At 40.7% G+C, this 26,446-nt stretch overlaps 1 protein-coding gene across 1 annotated transcript in view; it reads right to left on the minus strand.

The window, feature by feature from the left end:
* Positions 1-325: 325 nt before the first annotated feature.
* Positions 326-26,446, minus strand: part of LHFPL1 (LHFPL tetraspan subfamily member 1) — a 62,408-nt gene continuing 36,287 nt past the window's right edge. The window contains exon 4 of the mRNA XM_043458984.1: positions 326-1,556. Coding sequence (XP_043314919.1) covers positions 1,375-1,556 — 182 coding nt within the window. The 3' untranslated portion in view covers positions 326-1,374. The remainder of the gene's footprint in view (positions 1,557-26,446) is intronic.

Here is a 26,446-nt window from a genome sequence, read left to right on the forward strand (position 1 = left end):
TAAGAAAAAGTAAGGGAGATAAATTCTGTTCCTGAGAAACACCAAGTTCTTAGCCATCCATCAGCCTTGAGCACAGATGGGATGGAGGCCAGGCCTAAAAATACATCAGCCCTAGGTGACATCAGGACTGTGTTCTTTTATGTCTAATTCACCCCAGATGGAAGGAAAAGCACTTGAAAGTCTTTGAAACAGGCAGAGAAACATGTATCATGCTGGGAATGACTATAGGGGCAAAAGGCCACTGTGGATTTCCTTGTCAGTGAAAATGAACTCTAGTAAGAATTTCAATAAGGAACCAGCAGAAACATCCTTGTCATCATCATTTTGAATTAGTATTTATTGAGCACACAACAAATGCTAGTCTCCGCTCAGAACATCTGATGAAAACCATTCCTGTATCTATAAGGGATGAGGGAATACTTGCCACTATTTTAATGCCAGTCACCCAGCCAGAACACAAAATGAACTCTTATGAATATTTTCTAAAGCATAATGAGGAAGGAGTCTTAGACTACACGCAAGCATCCTTGATTACTGTTTTTTCCACTGGCAGTCACTCTCCCCACAAGCTTCGTCACAACCAGAAAGGAAGAGAAGCAGGAAAAAGAGGAAGAGTCAAGGCACAATCATGAGAGAGGCATTAAAAAAATGGGCAGGGGCACTTCACAGATGTTTGCAGATGGCAACAAATATCAGGGGAGGACCAAAGGAATGGAGCAGTAGGAACCAGCCCTGCTCATCTCATGGCTCCTCCCTGCACTAGTGTTTTTGTTGTTGCTGCTGATGCTGTTGTTTAGTCACTAAGTTGAGTCTGACTCTTTTGTGACCCTATGGACTGTAGCCTGCCAGCCTCCTCTGTCCATGGCATTTCCCAGGCAAGAATACTGGAGTTGGTTGCCATGCCCTTCTCCAGAGGAATCTTCCCATTTCAGGGATGATTGAACCCATGTCTCCTGCATTGCAGGCGGATTCTTTACTGCTGAGCCACCTGGAAAGCCCATAAGTGTTTTTACCCAACCTTTAAGCTTTGGGGTAAGTGACAGGAGATGCAGAATTCTGAAGAACTGCTTGACTGTACAGCTTTCAACTGAGGATCTTTCTTATTATTTTGTATGAAAGGGCACTTTGGGACTTGGAGGCTAGTGGGTACTCGCCAGCTAGATAAACATTTGATAGAATTATTGTCCTTGGTGAATTTTGTAAATAGCCACTGACCCACTGGTTTAAGGCAAAGTGAAAATGAATGATGAGTTAAAAAGCATACAAACACTGGGTTACATGACTGGCAAGTGGGTAGCAACTGGCCTCGTCTTAATACTTCTTTTCAAGGCTCCCTTCCCTCCTCTTTCCCACCCTCTCCAATTCTGCCAAATCTCAAGGTTTGAGGCAGTGGTCAAACTCCATGGTATAAGAATTGGTGTTCTTCATGATGCTTTCCACCAACATGACAGGCTTGGGGTTTCTTCCAGCAAAGCAAGAGAGCCAGGTGCAAATCAACATGGCTGCAGCTGCGCCACCTCCAGCACAGTAATAGGCCCAGCCAAGCTGACAGGTACCTGTGGAAACAGGGATAGAGACATAAGGGTTAGATTGTCTTCTCATACATTCTCTTGGAGATGTTAGGGTTAAAGTGAGAGTAGCAAACAGTGAATGAGACTGGGCTCACTCTTTTCTCTTTCTTCCTTTGCTGATGGCTGGTATTAGCTTTAGCAAGAGGAACATTATTCTGTTACACATCTGTAACAGAATGGGGGTGGTGTGGGTAGTGGCAGTGGTGGTGATGCTAATGACAGTGATGACAAGAACAACTTGATCAAGTGTCAAGAACTATGTTAAATTCTTTAGACATAGCTCATTGATCATTATAGTAACTATAGGAGTTAGGTACTCTTATTATCCCTACCTATTTTATACAAGAAGAGGCAACCTAGGCACAGGTTTGTGGAAAATCACACAGATAGGAAGTGGTAGAATCAGGATATAAACACTTGCTCATCCTAAATCTGCAGCTCCGCACTTTTAACCACACTGATAGACTACACTGCATGAACTGTTTTCAAAGAACTATATCCTGTATCATGGGGAAATTTGCAGGCAAAATCAAATTACTTGCTCCATGCCATGTGTCTCTATTCTACCTAATCTTTCAACATCCAGGGAAGAAATATGCACTGGAATCAAGGCCAAGCTTCTAAGGGGTAGTTTCAGTTTGAAAGATAATGGGAAAAGTCACCTGTTCACAAACATCCACCCCACCCATCATTTATTCTAGCACAGGTAGATTCTTTCCTTTAAAGTATTTGAATTTTTTCAGAGATCCATCAGAAAAAGTCAATGCCCAATGAAAGAGAGCTATTATATTACAAGGGATCAGAGTAATAAATAACTGCTGAAATCAAGTGCTTAAGCGAATAGGACTCCAGAAATTGGAGTAGATGCCCAGTGATACAAAATGGCAGAGGAATCCTGAGAAACAAAGTGGCTTTCACCTACATCACAGTCCTATAGAAAGCAAGTCCTGACTATAGTCAGTCAGTGGTGATGTCAAGACTGATTTTCAGGGCAATTTACATTTTTTAATTGAAGTATAGTTGATTTACAAGATTATATTAGTTTTACATGTGCAGCATTGTGATTCAGTACTTTTACAAATTATAGTGTTAGTCACTCAGTCATGTTCAACTCTTTGAGACCCTATGGACTGTAGCCCATCAGGCTTCTCTGTCCATGGCATTCTCCAGGCAAGAATACTGGAGTGGGTTGCCATTCCCTTCTCCAGGGTATCTTCCCAACTCAGGGATCGAACCCAAACCCAGGGATTGAACCCAGGTCTCCCGCATTGCAGGCAGATTCTTTACCACCTGAGCCAGGGAAGCTCTTACAGATTATACTTCCATTAAAAGTTATTATAAGGCAATGGCTATAACTCACTGTGCTATACAATATATCCTTGTTACTTCTCTATTTTATACACAGTAGTGTGTATCTCTTAATCCCATACCCCTACCTTGTCACTCCCCCCTTTCCTAGTCCCACTGGTAATGAAGTTTCTATTCCATATCTGTGAATCTGTTTCTATTTTGCCATATACATTCATTTGTATTATATTTTTAAATTCCACATATAAGTGATATCATGCCATATTTGTCTTTCTGTTTGACAAATCACTAAGCATAATATTCTCTAGATCCATTCATATAGCTGCAAATGGCAGAATTACATTATCAATATTTTTATGACAGAGTAATAGTCCATTGCATTGGATTGGCCAAAATGTTTGTTTGAGTTTTTCCATAACATCATATGGAACAACCTGAACAAACTTTTTGGCAAACCATTCCTCTCCACAAATATATATACACCACATCTTCTTTATCCTTTCATCTGTTGATGGACATTTGGGTTGCTTTCATATGCTGTTTATTGTAAATAGTGCTGTTATGAACATTGAGGTGCATGTATCTTTTTGAATTAGTGTTTTCATGTTTTCCTGATATATACACAGGAGTGGAATTGCTGGATCATACAGTCATTTCTTGAGGACTCTCCAAACAGTTTTCCATAGTGTCTACAGCAATTGGTATTCCCACCAACAGTGTACAGTGTTCCCTTTTCTCCATGTCCTCACCAACATTTGTTATTTGTAGACTTTTTGATGATAACCGTTCTGACAAGTGTGAGGTGATGTCTCATTGGTTTGACTTGAATTTCTGATAATTAGTAATATTGAGTACCTTTTCATGTACCTGTTGGCCATCTGTATATCTTCTTTGGGAAAATCTCTATTCCTATCTTCTGTCCAATTTTAAATTGGTTGTTTGTTTTAACAATATTAAGTTGTATGAGCTATTTTTTTTTAATATTTTGGGTATTAATCATAGTAGGTCATGTTATTTGCAAGCATTTTCCTTCATTTCACAGGTTCTATTTTTATTTTGTTGATAGTTTCCTTTGCTGTGCAAAAGCTTTTAAGTTTAAATAGGTTCCATTTGCTTATTTTTGCTTTTATTTCTTTTGCCTTGGAAGACAGATACCCAAAAAAGGCATTGCTACAATTTATGTCAAAGAGTGTTCTGCTGATGTTCTTTCCTAGCAATTTTGTGGTTTCAGGTTCTTACATTTAGATTCTTGATCCATTTTGAGTTTATTTTTTTATTTTTTTTTCCATTTATTTTTATTAGTTGGAGGCTAATTACTTTACAATATTGTAGTGGTTTTTGCCATACATTGACATGAATCAGCCATGGATTTACATGTATTCCCCATCCCGATCCCCTCTCCCGCCTCCCTCTCCATCCCATCCCTCTGGGTCTTCCCAGTGCACCAGCCCTGAGCACTTGTCTCATGCATCCAACCTGGGCTGGTGGTCTGTTTCACCCTTGATAGTATACTTGTTTCAGTGCTATTTCTCAGAAATCCCACCCTCACCTTCTCACACAGTCCAAAAAAGTCTGTTCTGACATCTGTGTCTCTTTTTCTGTTTTGCATATAGGGTTCATTACCATCTTTCTAAATTCCATATATATGCGTTAGTATACTGTATTGGTCTTTATCTTTCTGGCTTACTTCACTCTGTATCATGGGCTCCAGTTTCATCCATCTCATTAGAACTGATTCAAATGAATTCTTTTTAATGGCTGAGAAATATTCCATAGTGTATATGTACCACAGCTTCCTTATCCATTCATCTGCTGATGGGCATCTAGGTTGCTTCCATGTCCTGGCTGTTATAAACAGTGCTACGATGAACACTGGGGTACACGTGTCTCTTTCAGATCTGGTTTCCTCGGTGTGTATGCCCAGGAGTGGGATTGCTGGGTCATATGGCAGTTCTATTTCCAGTTTTTTAAGGAATCTCCACACTGTTCTCCATAGTGGCTGTACTAGTTTGCATTCCCACCAACAGTGTAAGAGGGTTCCCTTTTCTCCACACCCTCTCCAGCATTTATTGCTTGTAGACTTTTGGATAGCAGCCATCCTGACTGGCGTGTAATGGTACCTCATTGTGGTTTTGATTTGCATTTCTCTGATAATGAGTGATGTTGAGCATCTTTTCATGTGTTTGTTAGCCATCTGTATGTCTTCTTTGGAGAAATGTCTGTTTAGTTCTTTGGCCCATTTTTTGATTGGGTCATTTATTTTTCTGGAATTGAGCTGCAGGAGTTGCTTGTATATTTTTGAGATTAATCCTTTGTCTGTTTCTTCATTTGCTTTATTTTCTCCCATTCTGAGGCTGTCTTTTCACCTTGCTTATAGTTTCCTTTGTTGTGCAAAAGCTTTTAAGTTTCATTAGGTCCCATTTGTTTAGTTTTGCTTTTATTTCCAATATTCTGGGAGGTGGGTCATAGAGGATCCTGCTGTGATTTATGTTGGAGAGTGTTTTGCCTATGTTCTCCTCTAGGAGTTTTATAGTTTCTGGTCTTACATTTAGATCTTTAATCCATTTTGAGTTTATTTTTGTGTATGGTGTTAGAAAGTGTTCTAGTTTCATTCTTTTACAAGTGGTTGACCAGTTTTCCCAGCACCACTTGTTAAAGAGGTTGTCTTTTTTCCATTGTATATTCTTGCCTCCTTTGTCGAAGATAAGGTGTCCATAGGTATGTGGATGTATCTCTGGACTTTCTATTTTGTTCCATTGATCTATATTTCTGTCTTTGTGCCAGTACAATGCTGTCCTTTTGAGTTTATTTTTGTATGTGGTATGAGGAAATCTTATGGTTTTATATGTAGCTGTCCAATTTTTCCAGCATCACTTATTGGAAAGACTATATTTTCTCCATTGTATATTCCTGCCTCCTTTGTCACAAATTAATTGACTATAGTGTGTAGGTTTATTTCTGGGCACTCTATTCTGTTCTATTAATCTGTCTGTCTGTTTTTGTGCCAGTACTATGCTATTTTGATTAATGTAGCTTTGTAGATTAGTCTGAAATCTGGGAGGGTTATATCTCCAGTTGTTCTTTTTTTTTTTTTTTTCAGTTGTTCTTTTTTTCTCAAGATTGCTTTGGCAATTTTGAGTATTTTGTGGTTCTACACAAATTTTAGGATTATGTGTTCTAGCTTGGTGACAAACATTATGAGTATTTTATTAGGGCTAGGGTTTTAATATTTAGTATTTTAATAGGGATTACATTAAATCTGTAGATTTATTTCTTTCTGTTGTATAGCTGTTTTAGTCTCCTAATCCAAGAGCATGACCTAGCTTTTCCATTTCTTTGTATAATCTTCAGTTTCCTTCATCAGTGTTTTACAGCTTTCAGAATATAGGTTTTTCACCTTTGGTTAAGTCTGTTCCTAAGAATTTTATTCTTTTTGATGCAATTTTAAAATGGATTTTTTAACTTTATTTTTCTGATAGTTAATTAACAATGTATAGGAAAGCAACAGACTTCCATATATTAATCTTATATCCTGCAATGTTACAGAATTCATTTATTAGTTCTAATAGTTTTCTGGTGAATACTTTAGGTTTATTTATATGTTGTATTGTGTCATCTGTAAAAAGTGACAGTTTTACTTCTTCATTTCAATTTGGATGCTTTTTCTTTTTCTTGTCTGATTACTATAGCTAATACTTCCAATATTCAACATGTTAAATAGAAATGGCAAGATTGGGCATCACTGTCATCTTCCTGAATTTAGAGGAAAGGATTTCAGCTTTTCACTGTTGATTGAGCATAAGTTAGCTGTGGGTTTGCTATCACTGGTCTATATTATACTCAGATACATTCACTCTATCCCCACTGTGATAAGGGTTTTTATTATGAATGGATATTGAATTTTGTCAAAAAATTTTTCCTGCATCTATTAATCATGTGATAATCATATGATTTTTATCCTTTCTTTTATTAATCTGTGTATCACATTGATTGATTTGTAAATACTGAAGCATTCTTGCTTCCCTGGAATAAATCCCACTTGATCATGGTATATAATACTTTTTATATTTTGTTGAATATGGTTTGCTAATATTTTGTTGAGGATATTTTCATCTATGTTCATCAAACATATTGGCCTGTAATTTTCTGTTTTTGCAGTATCTTTGTTTGCTTTTGGTATAAGAGTAATGGTAAAGTGAAAGTGTTAGTTGTTCAGTTGTGTCTGATTCTTTGCAACCCCATGGACTGTAGCTCGCCAGGATCCTCTATCCATGGAATGCTCCAAGCAAGAATACTGGAGTAGGTAGCCATTCCCTTCTCCAGGGGATCTTCTGGACCCAGAGATCAAACCTGGATCTCTTGCATTGCAGGTGGATTCTTTACCATCTGAGACACCAGGGAAGAGTAATGGTGCCCTGATAGAATAAATCTGGGAGTGTTCCCTTCTCTTCATTTTTTTTTAATAGTTTCAGAAGGGTAAGTATCATCTTATCTTCATATGTTTGATAGAATTCCCATGTGAAGCCATCTAGTTCTGGACTTTTGTTTACAGGGAGTATTTTTGAAATTACAAATTCAATTTGACTACTAGTGATAAGTTGGTTCAAATTATCTATTTCTCTTTGATCCAATCTTGGCAGAGTGTATGTTTCTAGAAATTTTCTTTCTTCTAATCTGCCTAATTTGTTGGCATATAACTATTCCTAGTGTTCTCATTATTTTTTGTATCTCTGTGGTAGCAGTTGTTATTTCTCCTCTTTCATTTCTTATTTTGTTTATTTGGGCCTTCTCTCTTTTCTTATTGGTGATGCTGGGTGAATGTTTATCAATTTTGTTTATCTTTTTAAAAAACAGATCTTGGTTTCATTGATCTTTTCTATTTTTTTATCTTTATTTTCTCTCTGATATTTATTATTTTCTTTCTTCTACTGACTTTGGTTATTTTGTTCTTTGTTTTCTAATTCCTTTAGGTGGTAGATTAGGTTGTTTATTCAAGATTTTTTTTTCTTGAGGAAGGCTTTTGTTGTTATAAACTTCCCTCTTAGAACTGCCTTTGCTGAATCTCATAGATTTTGATGTGTTATGTTTCAATTTCCATTTGTCTTAAATATTTTCTGATTTCCTCTTTGGTTTCTTCATTGACTCATTGATTTTTTAGTAGCATGTTGTTTCACTTCCATGTGTTTGGGCTGGAAATGGAGAGGCTAGAGCTGGAGCCAGTGTGAGGTGGGACTTCTGCTCAGTGGCTGTGACCACCCTATCACAGATTTGATCTGATCCCATGTTGCTGGAGGAAAAGCTCTGAAGTCTGAGTTCAAGTTGGCTCTGTTGCCTTTATGCATGTATTTTCCCTTCTCCCTAAACCAGGACCCTTGTCCCAGAGATGGGGAGTGCTAAAGTAAGGGGGCCTCATGCAGGCTCTCTGCTCAAGTCATCTGCAGACAGTGATCCAGACTGTCTCCAATAAACTGCCTATACGGGTGCCTGCAACTGTTTCCTCTCTGCTCAAAGCCTCAGATGCAAGTTCCCTTTGTTCCTCATAGCTGACTACTGCTCAAGCCTCTGCCACCCATGCTACCATGCCACATCATAAGGCAGGCAGGGCCCATGTGAACTCTCACTGTAAATTGGGGATTGAGCTATAGTGGAATGGCTACCCTCAGAGGTCTAGGCTGCTTCTGATACACTGCTTGAATAAGCACCCATGATAACCACTGCTATTCTACCGAGACTTTGCCCAAGGACCTGATCACCTCTGTATCCCGTGGTTAAGTCTTCTCCTTGGTTGTGGCTGCCCCAGATTCAGTGCTGCATTGTGATGTGGAGTGAGTAGGGCTGGAGCATTTGCTTGGTTTGGGCTGGGGCACAGCAAGGCAGTCATGGGAAACTGGGCAGTCACCAGAAAAGAGCTCTCTATGCCCTGCCTAGGGAGCAAGCAAGCATGTGTACACAAGCACATGAGCAGAGTCCAGGCTTCCCACAGCCCCACTCCACCACCCCCTGATAATCCCTGTGGTTTTCCAATCAGCCAAAATGGCTTGTCTCCTATACATAGGACCCCAGGACTGTAACTCTCACTGTCTCCATCCTTGCATTGTCCCTTTTCCTATGAGTCCCCTTTTCTTCCTTCCTATCAAATTACATATGTATCTTTCATATAGACTTGCTTGTGCAGGAGTCCTTCTGCCAGTTTCCAGAAGACTTTCAGTGAGACTTGTTCCACACATAGATACATTTTTTGATGTTTGTGTGGGGAGGATATGGTCCCCAAGTCCTCTCACTCCACCATCTTGATTGCTCTCCCCTCATGACAATTTATTTTTCAATAACCAATTATTTCTCTTCACATGGTTCCCACTGACCCTTAATTTTCCTTGTTTTAATTGTCTGGTTGGCATATATATAGAGTCTAAGATGCCCCCAAGTTAGTCTGCTTTGCTTTTCCATTATGGCCAGGCTAATTTATCCCTAATTTCCCACCTTAGAAATAATCTTTCTACCACCAAGGCATCACTCATGCTGTCTCTCTTGCTATGAATAGCTTTTCCTTTTATTCACCAATTCATATCTTCCTAAGAATACTCTTCAGGATTCAGCATCTCCAGGAAATCTTCCCTGGCTAGCCCCAGTGAACTCAAGTCACCTCAACCAAGTAGCCCTCCAGGAATTTATCTATATACCACTTACATGAGTGTACCTGTTAGATAAAATGTTGGAATGAAGATTTTCATATCATGTATTTTTCATTTACTCTTTACCTCCTTCCAGATTGTTGGCTCAATAGAATAAATGTATTTGTTTCTTTTTTTATAATGCCCCCCATGCTCTGTCAACAGTGGATGCTCAGTATGATTTAGCCTAACAATACTTCAAAGATAGATATATTTGCATTTTCAACCCTCAACACCCAAAACTATGACTTAAATTTTGAATTAAAATGACAAAATCAGCTATTCTATTTGTTTCTGGAATGTGCTATAAGGCATATGCGTATTCTGTTCCTTTTGCCTAAAATGCTTATTGCATGTGCATACATACATATACACTTCCCACCACTCTGTGTGGTCAATGTTCAACCATTCTTCAGAGCTCAACTCTGGATATGAAATAGAAGAAAGGAATCCAACTTCTTGAGTAACCGCAACATGAACAATGACAGTAGAACTCTGGGAAGAGTAAAGTGAAAAATACCATCTTGAGGCAAGCAGACAATAGATCTGGATCCTCCACTCCAACCTTATCACACCTTCCTTTAGACACTCAATTTTCAGTCACTCAGTCACTCAGTAAAAGTAGGAGGTTTTATATGCTTTGGGTTTCACAGAGTGAAAATTCCAGAGAAGGGCAAACCTTCCAGTTTTGCCATCTTTACAAGGAAGGCTATAGGCTATATTGTACCTACTTCACAGATAGGAATGTGAGGCTCAGTTTAAAGCCTTTAGAAACTCTCTCAGAAGCAGCAGGTACAGGCAGGGATCCAGATCAAGTATCTTTACTTTCAATCTGGTTCTCTGCCCTCTACTGTTTTTCTCATCCTCCCAAAAGCCATTTGCCTCTTACAGGACCCTTAATCTGTAAGCCCTACAGAGGGGGATCCTGTGTCAATTTGCAATAGACTCACTAACCAGAGCTTCTTTCCTAACCCCTCAAATGAAAATCTCCTGTGCTCACATGACAGAGTAGGCAGGAGCCAGCTTTGTGGGGAGGGGCCACTGTTGGAGACTTTCCTCCTCTCTGCAATGCTCCCAATCTAGTCTAGACAGGCATCAGAAGTCTCAAGCTGCTGCTTCAGTTTCCTGTCTGGTCACCCCCACCCCCACTGGAGGGGCAGAGCTTTTTCTATTAGGTACATGCACCCTGGGGCCAGGGAAAGACTTGTTTCTGTAAATGAAAGGAATAAATGCATAGCATGCCATTACTCCAAAGCCCTAAGCAGGAAGAAAGCTGACAGTGGGCAGCTCCAGAGTGAAGAGCTAGCTAGAAAGGTCTTAATAAACCTTATTGAAGCCAAGTCAGAACCAGGTATCCCTGGGCTAAAAGCCAACACCAAAGTGCCCCCATTGCCACCTGAAGTGCAGAATTTCCTCTCACAGAGATGCCAGTTAAGCCACTGAACAGCATCTAAGCCCAAGGCTGCTATCACACAGGAAATCAAAGAGAAATGGAGGAAATATATCTCCTATCTAATCCTCTCCCCCAACCCTACCTGTTATCTACCTGAGAGAACAGAGAGGTTACAACATTAGCATTGCAAATGGGGGAAAAAGAGCAAACCTTTTAAGAACTACATTTCCAAGTTGAGAGCTGCTGTCATTATTCACATACTCCACAGAAAGCTTGGACACTGGTCTCATGGTCTACAGAGGAACTCGTGTTTTCTGTGGAAGGATGCAAAAGTAGGAAGCCGTGGGAATAAGCTACCACACTTTACCTCCAATCACCTTTTAGTGAAGCCCCATGGAACATCACCAATCCCTAAATTCTATTTCTTGAAATACAGTTGATCCTTCTATTCATCTGACAAATATTTATCAAGTATCTACTATGTGCCATACATTTTGAATACATCACCTCATTTGATTCTCACAACAGCCATGATTATTTCCATTTAGAGCTGAAGATTTAGTAATCTCAGAAACTTAATTACTTTACCAACTTACATGTATCAGAGTTGAAATTTGAATGCCAGGACTAAGTCCATGGTTATCCATTTCAACCAGGCCAAGAGAGTGGAATCAATAATACAAGTTATTATGGTCCAAGTTTTATGAGAAAGTATGATACCTTTGGGCTTCCCAGGTGGCGCTAGTGGTAAAGAACCCACCTGCCAATGCAAGAGATGAAGGAGACTCAGGTTCAATCCCTGAGTCAGGAAGAACCCCTGGAGGAGGGTATGGCAACCCACTCCAGTATTCTTTCCTGTAGAATCCCATGGAGAGAGGAGCCTGGCCGGCTGTGGTCCATAGGGTCACAAAGAGTCGGACACAACTGACGCAACTTAGCACACACGCATGCATGATACCTTCACCTAGTTAATTTACTGTTCTTGGTCTCAATTTCCTTTTTCTAAAGTGAAGGGAATTTTACTAAAGACATTTCTATAAAGGCAGCTTTCAATTCAAATTTTCCATTCTATTATGAACATGATAAATGCTTTGAGAGACATACAAGTAAAAAATGTACGTAATATCCAGGGAAAGAATTACTTGTAACTGAGAGGATTTAGGTTCAAGTAGGGTTTTATAGAGTAGCTAGCATTTCAACCAGACTTTAGTCATGGGAAGGGGGCATTCTGGGTAGGGGGAGAGGTTGGTGTGAGCAAAGTTATACAAGTGAGAATGCAGACCACATGGTTCAGAAACAGCACTCCATTCAGAGTCATTTCAGAAAAGAAGCTGTAGATGGCAAATAATGAGCTGAATCTAGACAAGGAAGGATCATGACTCTGTCATCTTTCCCACTAGGAGTGGAGAACAATGGTAATTTCTGATCAGATAATGATATGATAGAACAAAGTTTCTCATCCTTGGCAATATTGACAGTTTAGGCCAAAGAATTCTTTGTCGTAATGGGGGTGGGTAGTGTTGTTCTGTGAATTGTAACACTCTGGCCTCTACCTACTAGATGTCTACAACTTATCCCTGCTCCACTGAACTGTGAAAAACAAAAATACTGACAGACTTGGCTATGTCCCCAGGGTGGAGGTATTAAGAACCACTGAGTTAGAAGTACAGTTTGGGAGATTAAGCTAAAAGCTCTATGTAAAAGGGATTGGAAGTTCCTGTGCTATAGGCAGAGACCAGTTAACCAGAGGTCACAGATGCTGTGACACATCCAACAATATGCAAAGCAGCCTCCCACCACAAAAAATGATCTGGACAAAAATGTTCATATTTTCAAGATTGAGCAACTGTCATTGAGGCAAGCACCACATATTTATACTTTGCATTATCTCCAAAATGAATCTTGATGACTGAAAGATTACCCCAGCAGAATGGATTCCTCTTCCTTAAGAACACCTATGCATGGTTCCTCACTGACCTGGCAAACTGGCTGAAACTGGGGCCTGGTCAGCCTTGAGCATTCTAGTGTGCTAGCCCAGGAAGCTGGGGAAGGTCAAGGAGAGAGATCTCATAACGTATTGAGAAGGAACTACTGATTCCCTGAGAGTCAAGAAACTGGAGTCTTTGAAGAAATCTCTTACCCCTACAGGATCTCAGCTCTCTCACCCTTAAAATGGGAGAAAATAATTAAGTATCTTTGTAAAGATAGAGCAATAGGATGAATTTTTGAGATCCCCTTCAGAAATAGCCAGGCTCACAGGTGCCTAGCCTTTCAGACTGAATGCATGGACCGAACCTGCATGCTGGAATTGTTCAAGGACCTGTGTCCCCAGAAAATACTGCAGTGAGCTGACATCACACCTGGGGATTGTGTCTATATACATGCATAGTTATCTGTGATAAGACAGACTGGGTGGCAGGATAGGGTGAGAGAAGAGGTCCTAACTGCAAATTAGCTTTATGCAAAGCTTCTAGATAAGCCTTGAGATAAGCCTGCTCCTTTTTGTGCTCTTCTGTATCATTTCTAACACTCTATCTGTGAGTCATTCCATTCCAGTATTGCATTTGCTGTGACAAGATCCCTCATAAGAGTTATTAAGTCATCACTCAGCAGTGGGCCTGACATTTAAATCAAGACACGTTGCCTTTTATTTCAAGCTGCAAATCAAATTGGTTTGGAGTTTGACTCTATTTCCTTTGATTCAGCATTAAGTTATTACATCTCCACTGTTTAGAGAACAAATTATCACTGTCTGCTACTTAAACTGACCCTGCTCCCTAGAGATCCAGTCCTATGCTCTTCAGGGACTTGTTGTCAGGCCAAATGTCAATGGTTCATGATGAGCAAATAGGAAGGGTTAGCCACAAGCTAATGTTTTTCATGAGGCCCAACAGTGGTGTGGGTGTCAGAGTTGGGAATAAGAGTAGGAATGAGTCTGATGGAGAATATTTCTCTGCAGGGGGCATGGTTGTAGTTCCAGCTTGGAAGCCAATAATGCCAGTGAAGTAATCCAAAGAAAAGAGTCCTCCTTGGAGGAAGAGAAGAAAGGCATAAAAAGAGAGTGTGCCCACTTTGGAAGATAGTTTCTTACAAAACTAAACATATTCATACCATATGATCCAGCAATCACACTACTTGGTATTTACCCAAAGGAGTTGAAAACTTACAGCCACAGAAGAACCTGCACACAGCAACTTTATCCATCATTGCCAAAACTTGGAAGCAACCCAGATGTCCTTCATTAGGTAAATAGATAAGTAAACTGTGGTACATCTCAACAATGGACTATTATTCAGTGCTGAAAAGAAATGAGCTTTCAAGCCATGAAAAGACATGGGAAACCTTAAATGCATATCACTAAGTGAAAGAAGCCATTCCCAAAAGACTACATAGTATACATTTCCAATTATATGACCTTCTGGAAAAGGAAAAAAGATGGAGACAGTAAAAGGATCAGTGGTTGCCATGAGTTGCAGGAGTGTGGGAATGACTAGGCAGAGCACAGAGGATTGTTTAGTTCAGTTCAGTTCAGTCACTCAGTCATGTCCGACTCTTTGCCACCCCATGGACCACAGCACGCCAGGCCTCCCTGTCCGTCACCAACTCCCAGAGTTTACTCAAACTCATGTCCATTGAGTTGGTGATGCCATCCAACCGTCTCATCCTCTGTCATCCACTTCTCCTCCTGCCTTCAATCTTTCCCAGCATCAGGGTCTTTTCAAATGAGTCAGCTCTTCACATCAGGTGGCCAAAGTATTGGAGTTTCAGCTTCAACATTAGTCCTTCCAATGAATATTCAGGACTGATCTCCTTTAGGATGGACTAGTTGCATCTCCTTGCAGTCCAAGGGACTCTCAAGAGTCTTCCCCAACACCACAGTTCAAAAGCATCAATTCTTTGGCACTCAGCTTTCTTTATAGCCCAACTCTCACATCCATACATGACTACTGGAAAAACCATAGCTTTGATTAGACAGGCCTTTGTCGGTAACGTACTGTCTCTGCTTTTTTTTTTTTAATAACAGAAGATAGTTAGAGCAGTGAAATACTCTGTAGGATACTATTGGGTTGGCCAAAAATTTCATTTGGGCTTTTTTTTTTCCTAGAAGATGTTTTCCCAAATGAACTTTTTGGCCAACCCAAAATAATGATGGATGCACATCATTATACATTTGCCTAAAAGTATAGAATGTACAACACTAGTAATGAAACATAAGGTAAACTATGGACTCTGGGTGATTGTGTTGTGTCAATGTAGCTTCATCAGTTGTAACAAATGTACCACTCTGGTAGGGGTGTTGATAATGGGAGAGACTATGGATGTGTGGGAGCAGATAGTATATGGAAAATTTCTGTACCTTCCCCTCAGTGTTGCTGTGAGCTAAAACTTCTTTATTAAAGTCTTAATAAAATGAGAGAGAAAGACTGAGGGAAGTCTGTCTTTTCAGTTTTTCAAGTCTTCCCCTTTAGAATCATTTGATGAGATGCTAGGCTCCTGAAAGGCTGGAGGAGAAGACAGAGAAGCAGAGATATAGAAAGAATACAGCAACCACTAACACCTTGAAAACTTATGAGGGCTAAATGAAATGTAATGGAATTTAGAGATATATTAAGTTTTTATTTCATACATGCATATGTGCTCAATCACTCAGTTGTGTCCAACTCTTTACAACTCCATAGACTGTAGCTCACCAGGCTCCTCTGCCTATGGAATTTTCCAGGCAACAATACTGAAGTGGGGTGCCATTTCCTACTCCAGGGGATCTTCCTAACCCAGGGATTGAACCCACATCTCATGTCTCCTACATTGACAGGTCGGGTTCTTTATGACTAGAGCCACCTGGGAAGCCCTTGATTTGACACAAGAGTTGGCAAAAGTCAAGTTCTGAGAGCTAATACTTCAGAAAAAGACTTGCTTGTGACTTGAGATCAGTGGGAAGAAGACCTAGATATTAGTGTGATAGAGGAGAGGCTGATGGAGGCAAGCCTTGAGTTAGGGCAAGAAGGAATAAATTTTCTTTGAGAATATAAGCAGCTCAAGGGTGTAGAGAGAGAACTGAAATCCTGTACAAAGAGAAAATACAAATTCCAGCAACTCATGGAGTCAGAATGTTGGGAGGTGGTTGATGAAGAATGCAAAGAGAACCATATTAACACCTGTTCTTTTTTTTTTTTTTTTTTGGTCTAATTTAGTCCAATAACCAGGAAATTTGAAAAACACTGCTCAAGCCTTAGGTAGGCAAAATAAGGGAAGGAGTGTCTGCAGGATGTAAAAGGACCTGCAATGGGAACCAGCATAGTGCTGTCAACCTCAGTACTCAGAGTAGAGGGATGGCATAGATATGAACTACGCAGGATGTCTGTCTGGGGCTTTCATAGACTTCCTCATATCAAATCAGGCTGCCGACACTGGTGAAAGACCAGTGAAAGGGTCTCTGAGTGAAAGACCCTCAGCTACAGACAGATACCTAAGTTTCCTTTGGAATTCCAAAGAGTAGATTGAGAGGGGAAGGACTAGAGAGAGATCAAAGGAGACAGTGAGACTAAATACAATGAGACTAAAGGGGAAGGTGAAAGAGCATGAGAAAAAAGGCAGGGGGAGTTTGTTGAGAGAACATTAGGAGAAGATCAGAACCCTTGAGAACACAATGCACATTGAGTTGAGATCTTCAACAGACCTCTTCCTCATGAGGGTCCTTTTTTTCCAAAGCAGACTCAGCTCAGGAAAACCAGGTACTCCCTCCATCACTGCAGCACCCTCTAAGCTTATGAGACCAAATCTCCAACCCCCTGTCCCAGTTGCTGCTTAGTGTGTGTGGTTGGTGGACTAGGAAGGCGGTGAGGAAGAGGGCAGGTTGTTCCTTGCTTACTCAACATATTTTTCTTTCCCGTGAGGACCTGAATTTAGTGCTAAGCATACTGCTGACTTCAGGGTCTCCATGAAAGTGAAAGTGTTAGTGGCTCAATCATGCCTGACTCTTTATGATCCCATCAACTGTAGCCCGCCAGGCTCCTCTGTCTGTGGGATCCCCTAGGCAAGAATACTGCAGTGGATACCCATTCCCTATGCAGGGGATTTCCTGACCCAGGGATTGAACCCGGGTCTCCTGCATTGCAGGCAGATTCTTTACCGTCTGAGCCACCAGGGAAGGCCATAGGTAGCAGCATAAAAACATTTTTAATGCAGCCAAAGCCAAGTTAAATGAGTAGAGAACCTTCTCTGCTAGATTCAGTACAGATGCATAATTGTCAAAGATAAAGCAAAGCCAGTGAATTCAAAGGTACCTACACCCACCACAGCCCCCAGTGAAAAGATACCCAAGCCATGAGAATAGCTCTCTTCTCACTTGCTTCACTGAATATGAGTATCAGTAGGAGCTTAGATTGGAAGCCTATGGAAGATTCCAGGAGCCTCTCAGGCTCCCTTGTTAGAGAGGAAGGCAAAGCAAACAAACAAGAAAACTTCTGAAAACTTCAGTAGTTCAGGTAACCATATTATTGCTAGTAGCCACTATTTGGCTGGCTTAGTCAGGTCTGCCAGGGAGGTAGGACATTCTGAGCTGCCAACCCCATCTTGGTCCAACCTGATGTTCTAAAAAGCAAGGGAAGGCCAGGGCACTTTCTAGAAAGTCAGGGTAGCACTCTAGAATCAAGTCCTCACGGTGACAGAGATGTCCTGATTTGGTTGATTGTTTTCTTGCTTTTACACAAACTTCTGCTAAACAAATTGAGTCCTATTGAAATCTGCCCCACCACTACTGAGCATTTGATTCTCATCTATCCTCATACTTTGCCAACCTGCTTTCCCTATTTATATCATTTCTTGCATCACTAGCCTGAGGTCCAGCTACTCTGCTCATGTTTTTTATTCCACTGGGAGTGAGGAGAAGGAATTATGTCTCAGACCAATATAAATTATGCTACTGGGTCTTTACCAAGATTGACCCCGTTCTTGCTCCTGAAAAGACCTCCATGTCACTCTGTGTTGTCCTTTGTATACTCCATCAACTACACTTAGGGTTCACTGGAGGCTCAGTGGTAAAAAAATTCCCTGCCAATGCAGGAACTGCAGGAGACTCAGGTTTGATCCCTGGGTCGGGAAGATCCCCTGGAGATGGACATAGCAACCATGCCATTATTCTTGCCTGGGAATTTTCATGGACAGAGTAGCCTGGCGGGCTACAGTCCATGGGGCTGCAAAGAGTTGGACATGACTGAAACAATCGAGCACACACAGGACACTTGGAGCACCTCCTCACAAGAACTTTGGGAATTACTATAGATTAAAAGTCTATGTCCCCCAAATTCCTATGTTAAATGCTAATGCTCAGTGTGATGGCCTTTGAAGGTGGAGCCTTTGGGAGGTGATCAGGTCATGAGGACAGAGCCTTAATGAATAGAATTAGTCTTCTTATAAAGGAGGAGAGCTCCCTTGCCCCCTTCTGCCATGTGAAACACAGTAAGAGAATGGTAATGTACCAAATAAGGAAGTATTTCCTTACCAGACACTGAATCTGCTGACACATTGATCCTGGACTGGCCAACCTCCAGAACTGAGAGAAAAACATTCTGTTGTTTATAATCTACCCAGTCTTTGGTATCTCTCATAGCAGCCCAAACAGCCTAAGACACGTACTCTCCCCAAGAGACAGGTTTAAAAAAAAAACAGCTAAGGAAGTGTTGGACCTCTGACTCAGTATGAGCTCTCTAGGATATTTGACCTCTATAAATAAAAAAAAATAGCTCCTCTTCTCTAACATCTGCTCAATAGACCTTTTCTTGCATCCATCTGAAGTTTCTCAGCTAATTGGGTCTCTAACTGGAATAGAAATAGCTAATATTGGTTAAATGCCTCCATGTGCCAGGCACTGCATTAAGCTCTTTAAACATGTTGTTCTCACATATGCAAGATCAACAAATTGGATGAGTAAAAGGGTACCAGCAACAGATGTAGAACAAAGAAATACAGTATTAATGTGATGAGTGTTATGACATAGAGTGACAAAAGGGTACAGATGAGGGGGGTCAAATACAGTTTGAAAGGGGCAGGGTGTTTTCAAGAAAAATAAGGTAGGTGAGGAAGACCAGGAGCTGACAGTGGCTCAGATCATGAACCCTTTATTGCAAAATCCAGATTCAAATTGAAAAAAGTAGGGAAAACCACTAGGACATTCAGGTATGACCTATATCAAACCCCTTATGATTATAATTGGAAGTGACAAATAGATTCAAGAGATTAGATCTGACAGAGTACCTGAAGAACTGTGGACAGAAGTTCATAACATTGTTCAGGAGGCAGTGATGAAAATAATCCCCAAAAAGAAATTCAAAAAGGCAAATGGATGACTGAGGAGGCCTTACAAAAAGCTGAGAAAAGAAGAGAAATGAAAGGCAAAGGAGAAAAGGAAAGATATACCCATTGAATACAGAGTTCTAAAGAATAGCAATGAGAAATAAGAAAGCCTTCCTAAGTGAACTATGCAAAGAAATAGAGAATGGGAAAGACTAGAGATGTCTTCAAGAAAATTAGAGATACCAAGGGAATATTTCATGCAAAGATGGGCACAAGAAACAACAGAGATGCTGTGGACCTAACAGAAGCAGAAGAGATTAAGAAGAGGTGGCAAGAATACACAGAAGAGCTATACAAAAAAGATCTTAATGACCCGGATAACCACAATGATATGATCATTCACCTAGAGCCAGACATCCTGAAATGGGAAATCAAGTGGGTCTTAGGAAGCATCACTACAAACAAAGCTAGTGGAGGTGATGGAATTATAGCTGAGCTATTTCAAATCCTAAAAGATGATACTGTGTGAAAGTGCTGCACTCAATATGCCAGCAATTTAAAAAACTCAGTAGTGGTCGCAGGACTGGAAAAGGTCAGTTTTCATTCCAATCCCAAAGAAAGGCAATGCCAAAGAATGTTTAAACTACTACACAATTGCACTCATTTCACATGCACTCATTTCACATTTAGAAAGGTCATGCTAAAAATTCTCCAAGTTGGCTTCAACAGTATATGAACTGGGAACTTCTGGATGTTCAAGCTGGGTTTACAAAAGGCAGAGGAACCAGAGCTCAAATTGCCAACATCCATTGGATCATAAAATAAGCAAGAGAATTCCAGAAAAACATCCACTTCTGCTTCATTGACTACACTAAAGCCCTTGATTGTGTGGATCACAAAAAAAACTGTGGAAAATTCATAAAGAGATGGGAATACCAGACCACCTTACCTGCCTCCTGGGAAATCTGTGTGCAGGTCAAGAAGCAATAGTTAGAACCAGACATGGAACAACGGACTGATTCCAAATTGGGAAAGGAGTATATCAAGCCTGTATATTGTCACCCTGCTTATTTAACTTATATGCAGACTATATCATACAAAATGCCGGGCTAGATGAAGCTCAAGCTGGAATCAAAATTGTTGGGAGAAATATCAATAACTTCAGATATGCAGATGATACCACGCTTATGGCAGAAAGCAAAGAGGAACTAAAGAGCCTCTTGATGAAGGTGAACAAGTCAAGAGTGAAAAAGCTCACTTAAAACTCAACATTTAAAAAACAAATACCATGGCATCTGGTCCCATCACTTTATGGCAAATAGATGGGGAAACAGTGGAGACAGTGAGAGACTTTATTTTGGGGGGCTGCTTCAAAATCACTGCAGATGGTGACTGCAGCCATGAAATTAAAAGATGCTTGCTCCTTGGAAGAAAAGCTAAGACCAACCTATACAGCATATTAAAAAGCAGAGATATTACTTTGCCAACAAAGGTCTGTATAGTTAAAGCTATGGTTTTTCCAGTAATCAGGTATGGATTTAAGAGTTGGACAATAAAGGAGGCTGAGCACTGAAGAATTGATGCTTTCAAACTGTGGGGTTGGAGAAGACTCTTGAGAGTCCCTTCGACTGCAAGAAAATCAAACTAGTCAATCCTAAAGGAAATCAACCCTGAATATTAATTGGAAGGACTAGTGCTGAACTGAAGCTCCAATACTTTAGCCACCTAGTGCAAAGAGCCGACTCACTGGAAAAGACCCTGATGCTGGGAAAGATAGAAGGCAGGAGGAGAAGGGGATGACAGAGGATGAGATGGTTGGATGGCATCATCAACTCAATGGACATAAGTTTAAGCAAGTTCTGGAAGATTGTGAAGGGCAGGGAAGCCTGGTATGCTGCAGTCCATGGGGTCACAAAGACTGATATGACTGAGCGACTGATCAACAACAACAACAACAAGGTGAGGAAGGTGACAAGGGTACTTTTGAGCAACGGGCAGAACACATGCAAGGTTGCCAAAGTTTGAAAGAACACGGTATTTTCAGGGTGGCTGGGCAAGAGAAGCTTGGGTGGTGATGGAAATGATGGTCGGGGTCCCTGTGGACCATGTAAAGGAGTCTGGAGTTTATCCTTAAGGCAGTGGGGAAACCATTGTCAAATAGTGAGAATGACATCAGATTTGCAGTTTTGAAACATCACTTTTGGACACAGAATGGGAAACAGATCAGGGCAGTCATGTGTAGTATCTTGAGGAATAGAGAGAGAGAGAGAAAGTCAGGGGCTGTTTTCTGTAATCCAGATAAGAACTGATACTAAGGGAAAGAAGATAGATTATGGGGTTCTCACTGTATGCCTTTGCTAGCAGTATTTATTCCTTCTGATGACTGGCATCCTTATAGTTTGGGGTTGATATTACTATGGTCACATTCATTAGATAGCCATTGTTTTATATATATATATCATGTCTCCTCAAATAAACCACAAGCTCCTTGAAGACTGTAATCTTGAGTTCTGTGAATTATGTACAGTGCTCCATTCAACATCTTGTATACAGTAAGTGTCCAGAATATGCTTATTGAGTGACTGTTATCTATTTTTGACATAATATTCAAATACTTATAAGTGCTAAAAAGCTAGACCTGGCAAGCTGACCTACCTCAGAACTCAGGAATGAATGCACCCGCATTCCAGCTATTGACTTCATGCCATACCAGCAATGCCAGCTTTGTGTTTCAGCTCTTTCCTTCCAGGTTCCATTGGTCAATAGATATAGGCCATACACACTTTCCTGAGATCCAGGATCCCTGAGCAATAACCAATGCCTTGTCTCCCAGGTGGCTCATTGGTAAAGAATCTGCAGGAGACACAGGTTCAATTCCTGGTTTGGGAAGATCCCCTGAAGGAGGAAATGGCAACCCAGTCCAGTATTCTTGCCTGGGAAATTCCATGGACAGCAGAGCCTGGTAGACTACAGTCCATGGGGTCGCAAAAGAGTTGGACATGACTTAGAGATTAAACAATAACCAATGCCACAAATAATACAATATGTGTATAGCACTTTACAAGCTAGTTTTTCCATCCATTATCTCATTTAATTCTCTTTCTTTTGTTTTATTCATTCATCAAGTCCAAGTCAGAGGCAAGAACAGTGTTATCAAGGAAGGAAATGAGCAGCCAGGTGAAGTGTTTGACCAAGATTTTCACTTGGTCAGAGGGTAGAGACAGGACCAGGCCCACGTGTGCTTGGAAAGTCTGTGGTACAGGGAGAAGGGCCTGGGATGAGGATTACGAGGAACTGTGTTTGAAACCATGCCCTGTCATTTGCTAAATCTCTAGGCAAGGCATTTAATCTTTCTGAGTTTCAGGTCCCCCATGTGGAAAATAGAAGTGACACCACCTACCTCTCAGAGCAGCTGTGAAGATCAAATGAGATGACACATATAAAGCACTTAGCATGACACCTAGAATGATCAATACTTCTCAGCTCTGTTTTCTCTCAGCTAAACACTTTGCAACTAATTCACTAGTTCCCAAAAGTGTCCAGGAAGAGCTTTACAAAAGAGCTTTACAACACAGATTCCTAGGCTCTACTCCAGATGTACAGAATTGTTATCTTTGGGGAGAGGGCCCAAATGATTCTGATGTACAGTGCACCGGGGAACCACCTGAACCAGATCATATTAAGAGCTTTTAGGTAAAAAGTAGGAGAGAATCAACATTTATTGAGAATCTATGGTATGCTCAGTGCAGTGGTAGGGGCTTTCATTTGAAAGATATATTTGTACACAATTCTTTCCAGTTCACCTGGATGGGGCTTGGAGAAGATAGTTTGGAAAAGTCATATGACACAATACACAGACATATATTTTCACCCCTGTATCATTAACTTGGCCAGAGAACTGATTTTAGCATGTGCAGAAGTTGTCCCCAGTTTTCTTTCTGGTTCCCGCCTTTAAAACACATTTCATTTTACTTAAAAAAAATTCTTTCTGGGTCAGCCTAACGAGTGGAGGCACTGTACTAAATGTTTTAGGTATATAATTTCATTTTATCACAAGAATCCAGTGAAATGGTTGCTGCAGTATTAACACCCCTAATTAAAAAATTATACCATCTGACCACCTAACCTGCCTCTTGAGAAATCTGTATACAGGTCAGGAAGCAACAGTTAGAACTGGACATGGAACAACAGACTGGTTCCAAATCCGGAAAGGAGTACATCAAGGCTGTATATTGTCACCCTGCTTATTTAACTTATATGCAGAGTATATCATGAGAAATGCTGGGCTGGCTGAAGCACAAGCTGGAATCAAGATTTCCAGGAGAAATATCAATAACCTCAGATATGCAGATGACACCACCCTTATGACAGAAAGCGAAGAACTTAACAGCCTCTTGTTGACAGTGAAAGAGGAGAATGAAAAAGTTGGCTTAAAGCTCAACATTCAGAAAACTAAGATCATGGCATTTGGTCCCATCACTTCATGGCAAATAGATGGTGAAACAGTGTAAATAGTGATAGACTTTATATTTTGGGGCTCCAAAATCACTGCAGATGGTGACTGCAGCCATGAAATGAAAAGACGCTTGCTCCTTAGAAGAAAAATTATGACCAACCTATACAGCATATTAAAAAGCAGAGACATTACTTTGCCAAAAAAGGTCTGTCTAGTCAAAGCTATGGTTTTTCCAGTAGTCATGTATGGATGAGAGAGTTGGACTATAAAGAAAGCTGAGCACCAAAGAATTGATGCTTCTGAACTGTGGTGTTGGAGAAGATTCTTGAAAGTCCCTTGGACTGCAAGGAGATGCAACCAGTCCATCCTAAAGGAAATCAGTCTTAAATATTCATTGCAAGGACTAATGCTGAAGCTGAAACTTCAATACTTTGGCCACGATGTGAAGAACTGACTCATTTGAAAAGACCCTGATGCTGGGAAAGATTGAAGGCAAGAGAAGAACGGGACGACAGAGGATGAGATGGTTGGATGGCATCACCGACTCGATGGACATGAGTTTGAGTAAACTCCGAGAGTTGGCGATGGATAGGGAGGCCTGGCTTGCTGCAGTCCATGGGGTCACAAGGAGTTGGACACGACTGAGCGACTGAACTGAACTGAATTGAATTAAAAAATGGTTTCTGATTTTAAAACAAAGGTTTAGGATACAGTATAATCCTTGAGTAGCAAGGAAAGACAAACACTCATTAAAGGTGAGGGGAACAAAGAAAGCCAATGTTGAGGTTTATAGAGGGAAATCGAGTGGAGGAAAACGGGAACAAAGAAATGAAGCATGAATAATGTTCTTTGACTGGAGGACCAGAGGCAGGACCGGTAAAGCGGCAGAGAACAGAAGAAATCCGCCTGACTTTACTGCCACCTCATGGTGGTCTGATGTATAGACAACTGGTTCATAATTCAGCCTTGTTTGTTGGAGCCTACTAGACCCTCTGCAGGACACTGGGTAAGGAAATAAAGCCAAGTGAAGCGGAGGACCTGCCCTTGGGGCCTTTTTAGAGCTTGTCTACCTCCAGGTGGCGCTAGTGGTAAAGAACTCACCTGCCAATGCATGAGCCTTAAGAGACACAGGTTCAATCCCTGGGTCGGGAAGATCCCCTGGAGGAGGGCATGACAACCCACTCCAGTATTCTTGCCTGGAGAATCCCATGCTCAGAGGAGCCTAGAGGGCTATGGTTGGGGTCACAAAGAATCAGACACGACTGAAGTGACTTAGCACATATGACACTCACTCTGGAGTCACCAGGCTAGACATCACTCTAGAGATTAACTACTCCAAGGGTAAGCACCCTCCTCTCATATGGGGAATTTCAGGAAAGACAGAAATGTCTATAAGAACCATTATTTTTTCTATTACATTCAAAATGAAAATAGCTTAGCATTCCATGAGATGTGTAGGACCTCATTACTTTAAGTTTGCCTCTATTTTTAATAGAAGATGGTCAGTGAAAAAACTTGCCCTGAATTTTAGCTACTGAAATGAGAGGGAGGAGGAAGTTAACAAAGCAGCTTTCTCATGTTTTATCACTTACACTTGTTGGGCATTGTTTTCATAAATCAGGTTCAGGTAGACTTTGTCATTTCATGAACAAAACCATCTCTGAAAGTAGATAAAATTATCCTAACTTCAGCCATAGGGAAATAGGTGTAAAGAACTGAACTCTGTATGTGGGCTCTATAAAAGCCAAAATCATAAAAAAAAAGAATAAAATGATTACCAGGGGCTGGGGGTGAGAGAATAGGACAGATGTTAAGGATACAAACTTGCAACAAATATTAAATAAGACCTTGAGATCTAATGCACAGTACAGTGAATATAGAAAACAATACTGTATTATAGTCACCAAACTTGCTAAGAGACCAGAACATAATTATTCCAACCACTACAAAGAAATTATAATTACACAATGTAATATAGGTGCTAGTGATCACTACAATGGCAATCATATTATAATATATAAATGTATTAAACTAACATGTTGTACAGCTTATATTTATACAATGTTATATACCAAATGTATTTCAATTAAAACACCCAAAAAGTAAAGAACTAAATCACTTGGCTATGGTCACACAGTAAGATGGCAACGGAACCACTCTACAATTTGTTCATTCTACTCAATGCAACATTTAGAGAGTGCCAAGAGCATGCCAGGTACCAGGGATCCACAGTTGAATTAAGTTTCTCCCTCATCCACTGATTCCCTCCTTCCTCCCCCAACTTAGCCCAGCTACCTCTCTGGGTGGAGACTCCTCTCTGGGTGGAGACTCCTCTCTGGGTGAACTAGGAGGGCAACTAAAAAACCTTAAGCAACACCTGAACCACAAGTTTTCTGGAAGGACTGGCTGCCCAGGGCATTCTAGTTGATGCTGTTCATCAATGAGATGCTTTTGGCAATGTCTTTGGCCAATCCTTGGACTCCACCCCCATGTTGTTGTTTAGTTGCTAAGTCACGTCTGACTCTTTGTGACTGCATGGATTGCAGCACACAAGGCTTCCCTGTCCTCCACTATCTCCCAGAGTTTGCTCAAATTCATGTCCATTGAATTGGCGATGCCATGGGTGACTGATACTAAAAGGTTCCTCTCTTCTAGGAAGGTTGCCTTAAGTAGATTGGCTTATTTTGTCACTATCTTTCTGGTTTTTTAAGAACAAAGTAAATATGAAATTGGATCAAGTGTCTCCACACAAATG

The sequence above is a fragment of the Cervus canadensis genome, chromosome X (assembly GCF_019320065.1).
Source record: "Cervus canadensis isolate Bull #8, Minnesota chromosome X, ASM1932006v1, whole genome shotgun sequence".
In the NCBI taxonomy this organism is placed as follows: Eukaryota; Metazoa; Chordata; class Mammalia; order Artiodactyla; family Cervidae; genus Cervus; species Cervus canadensis.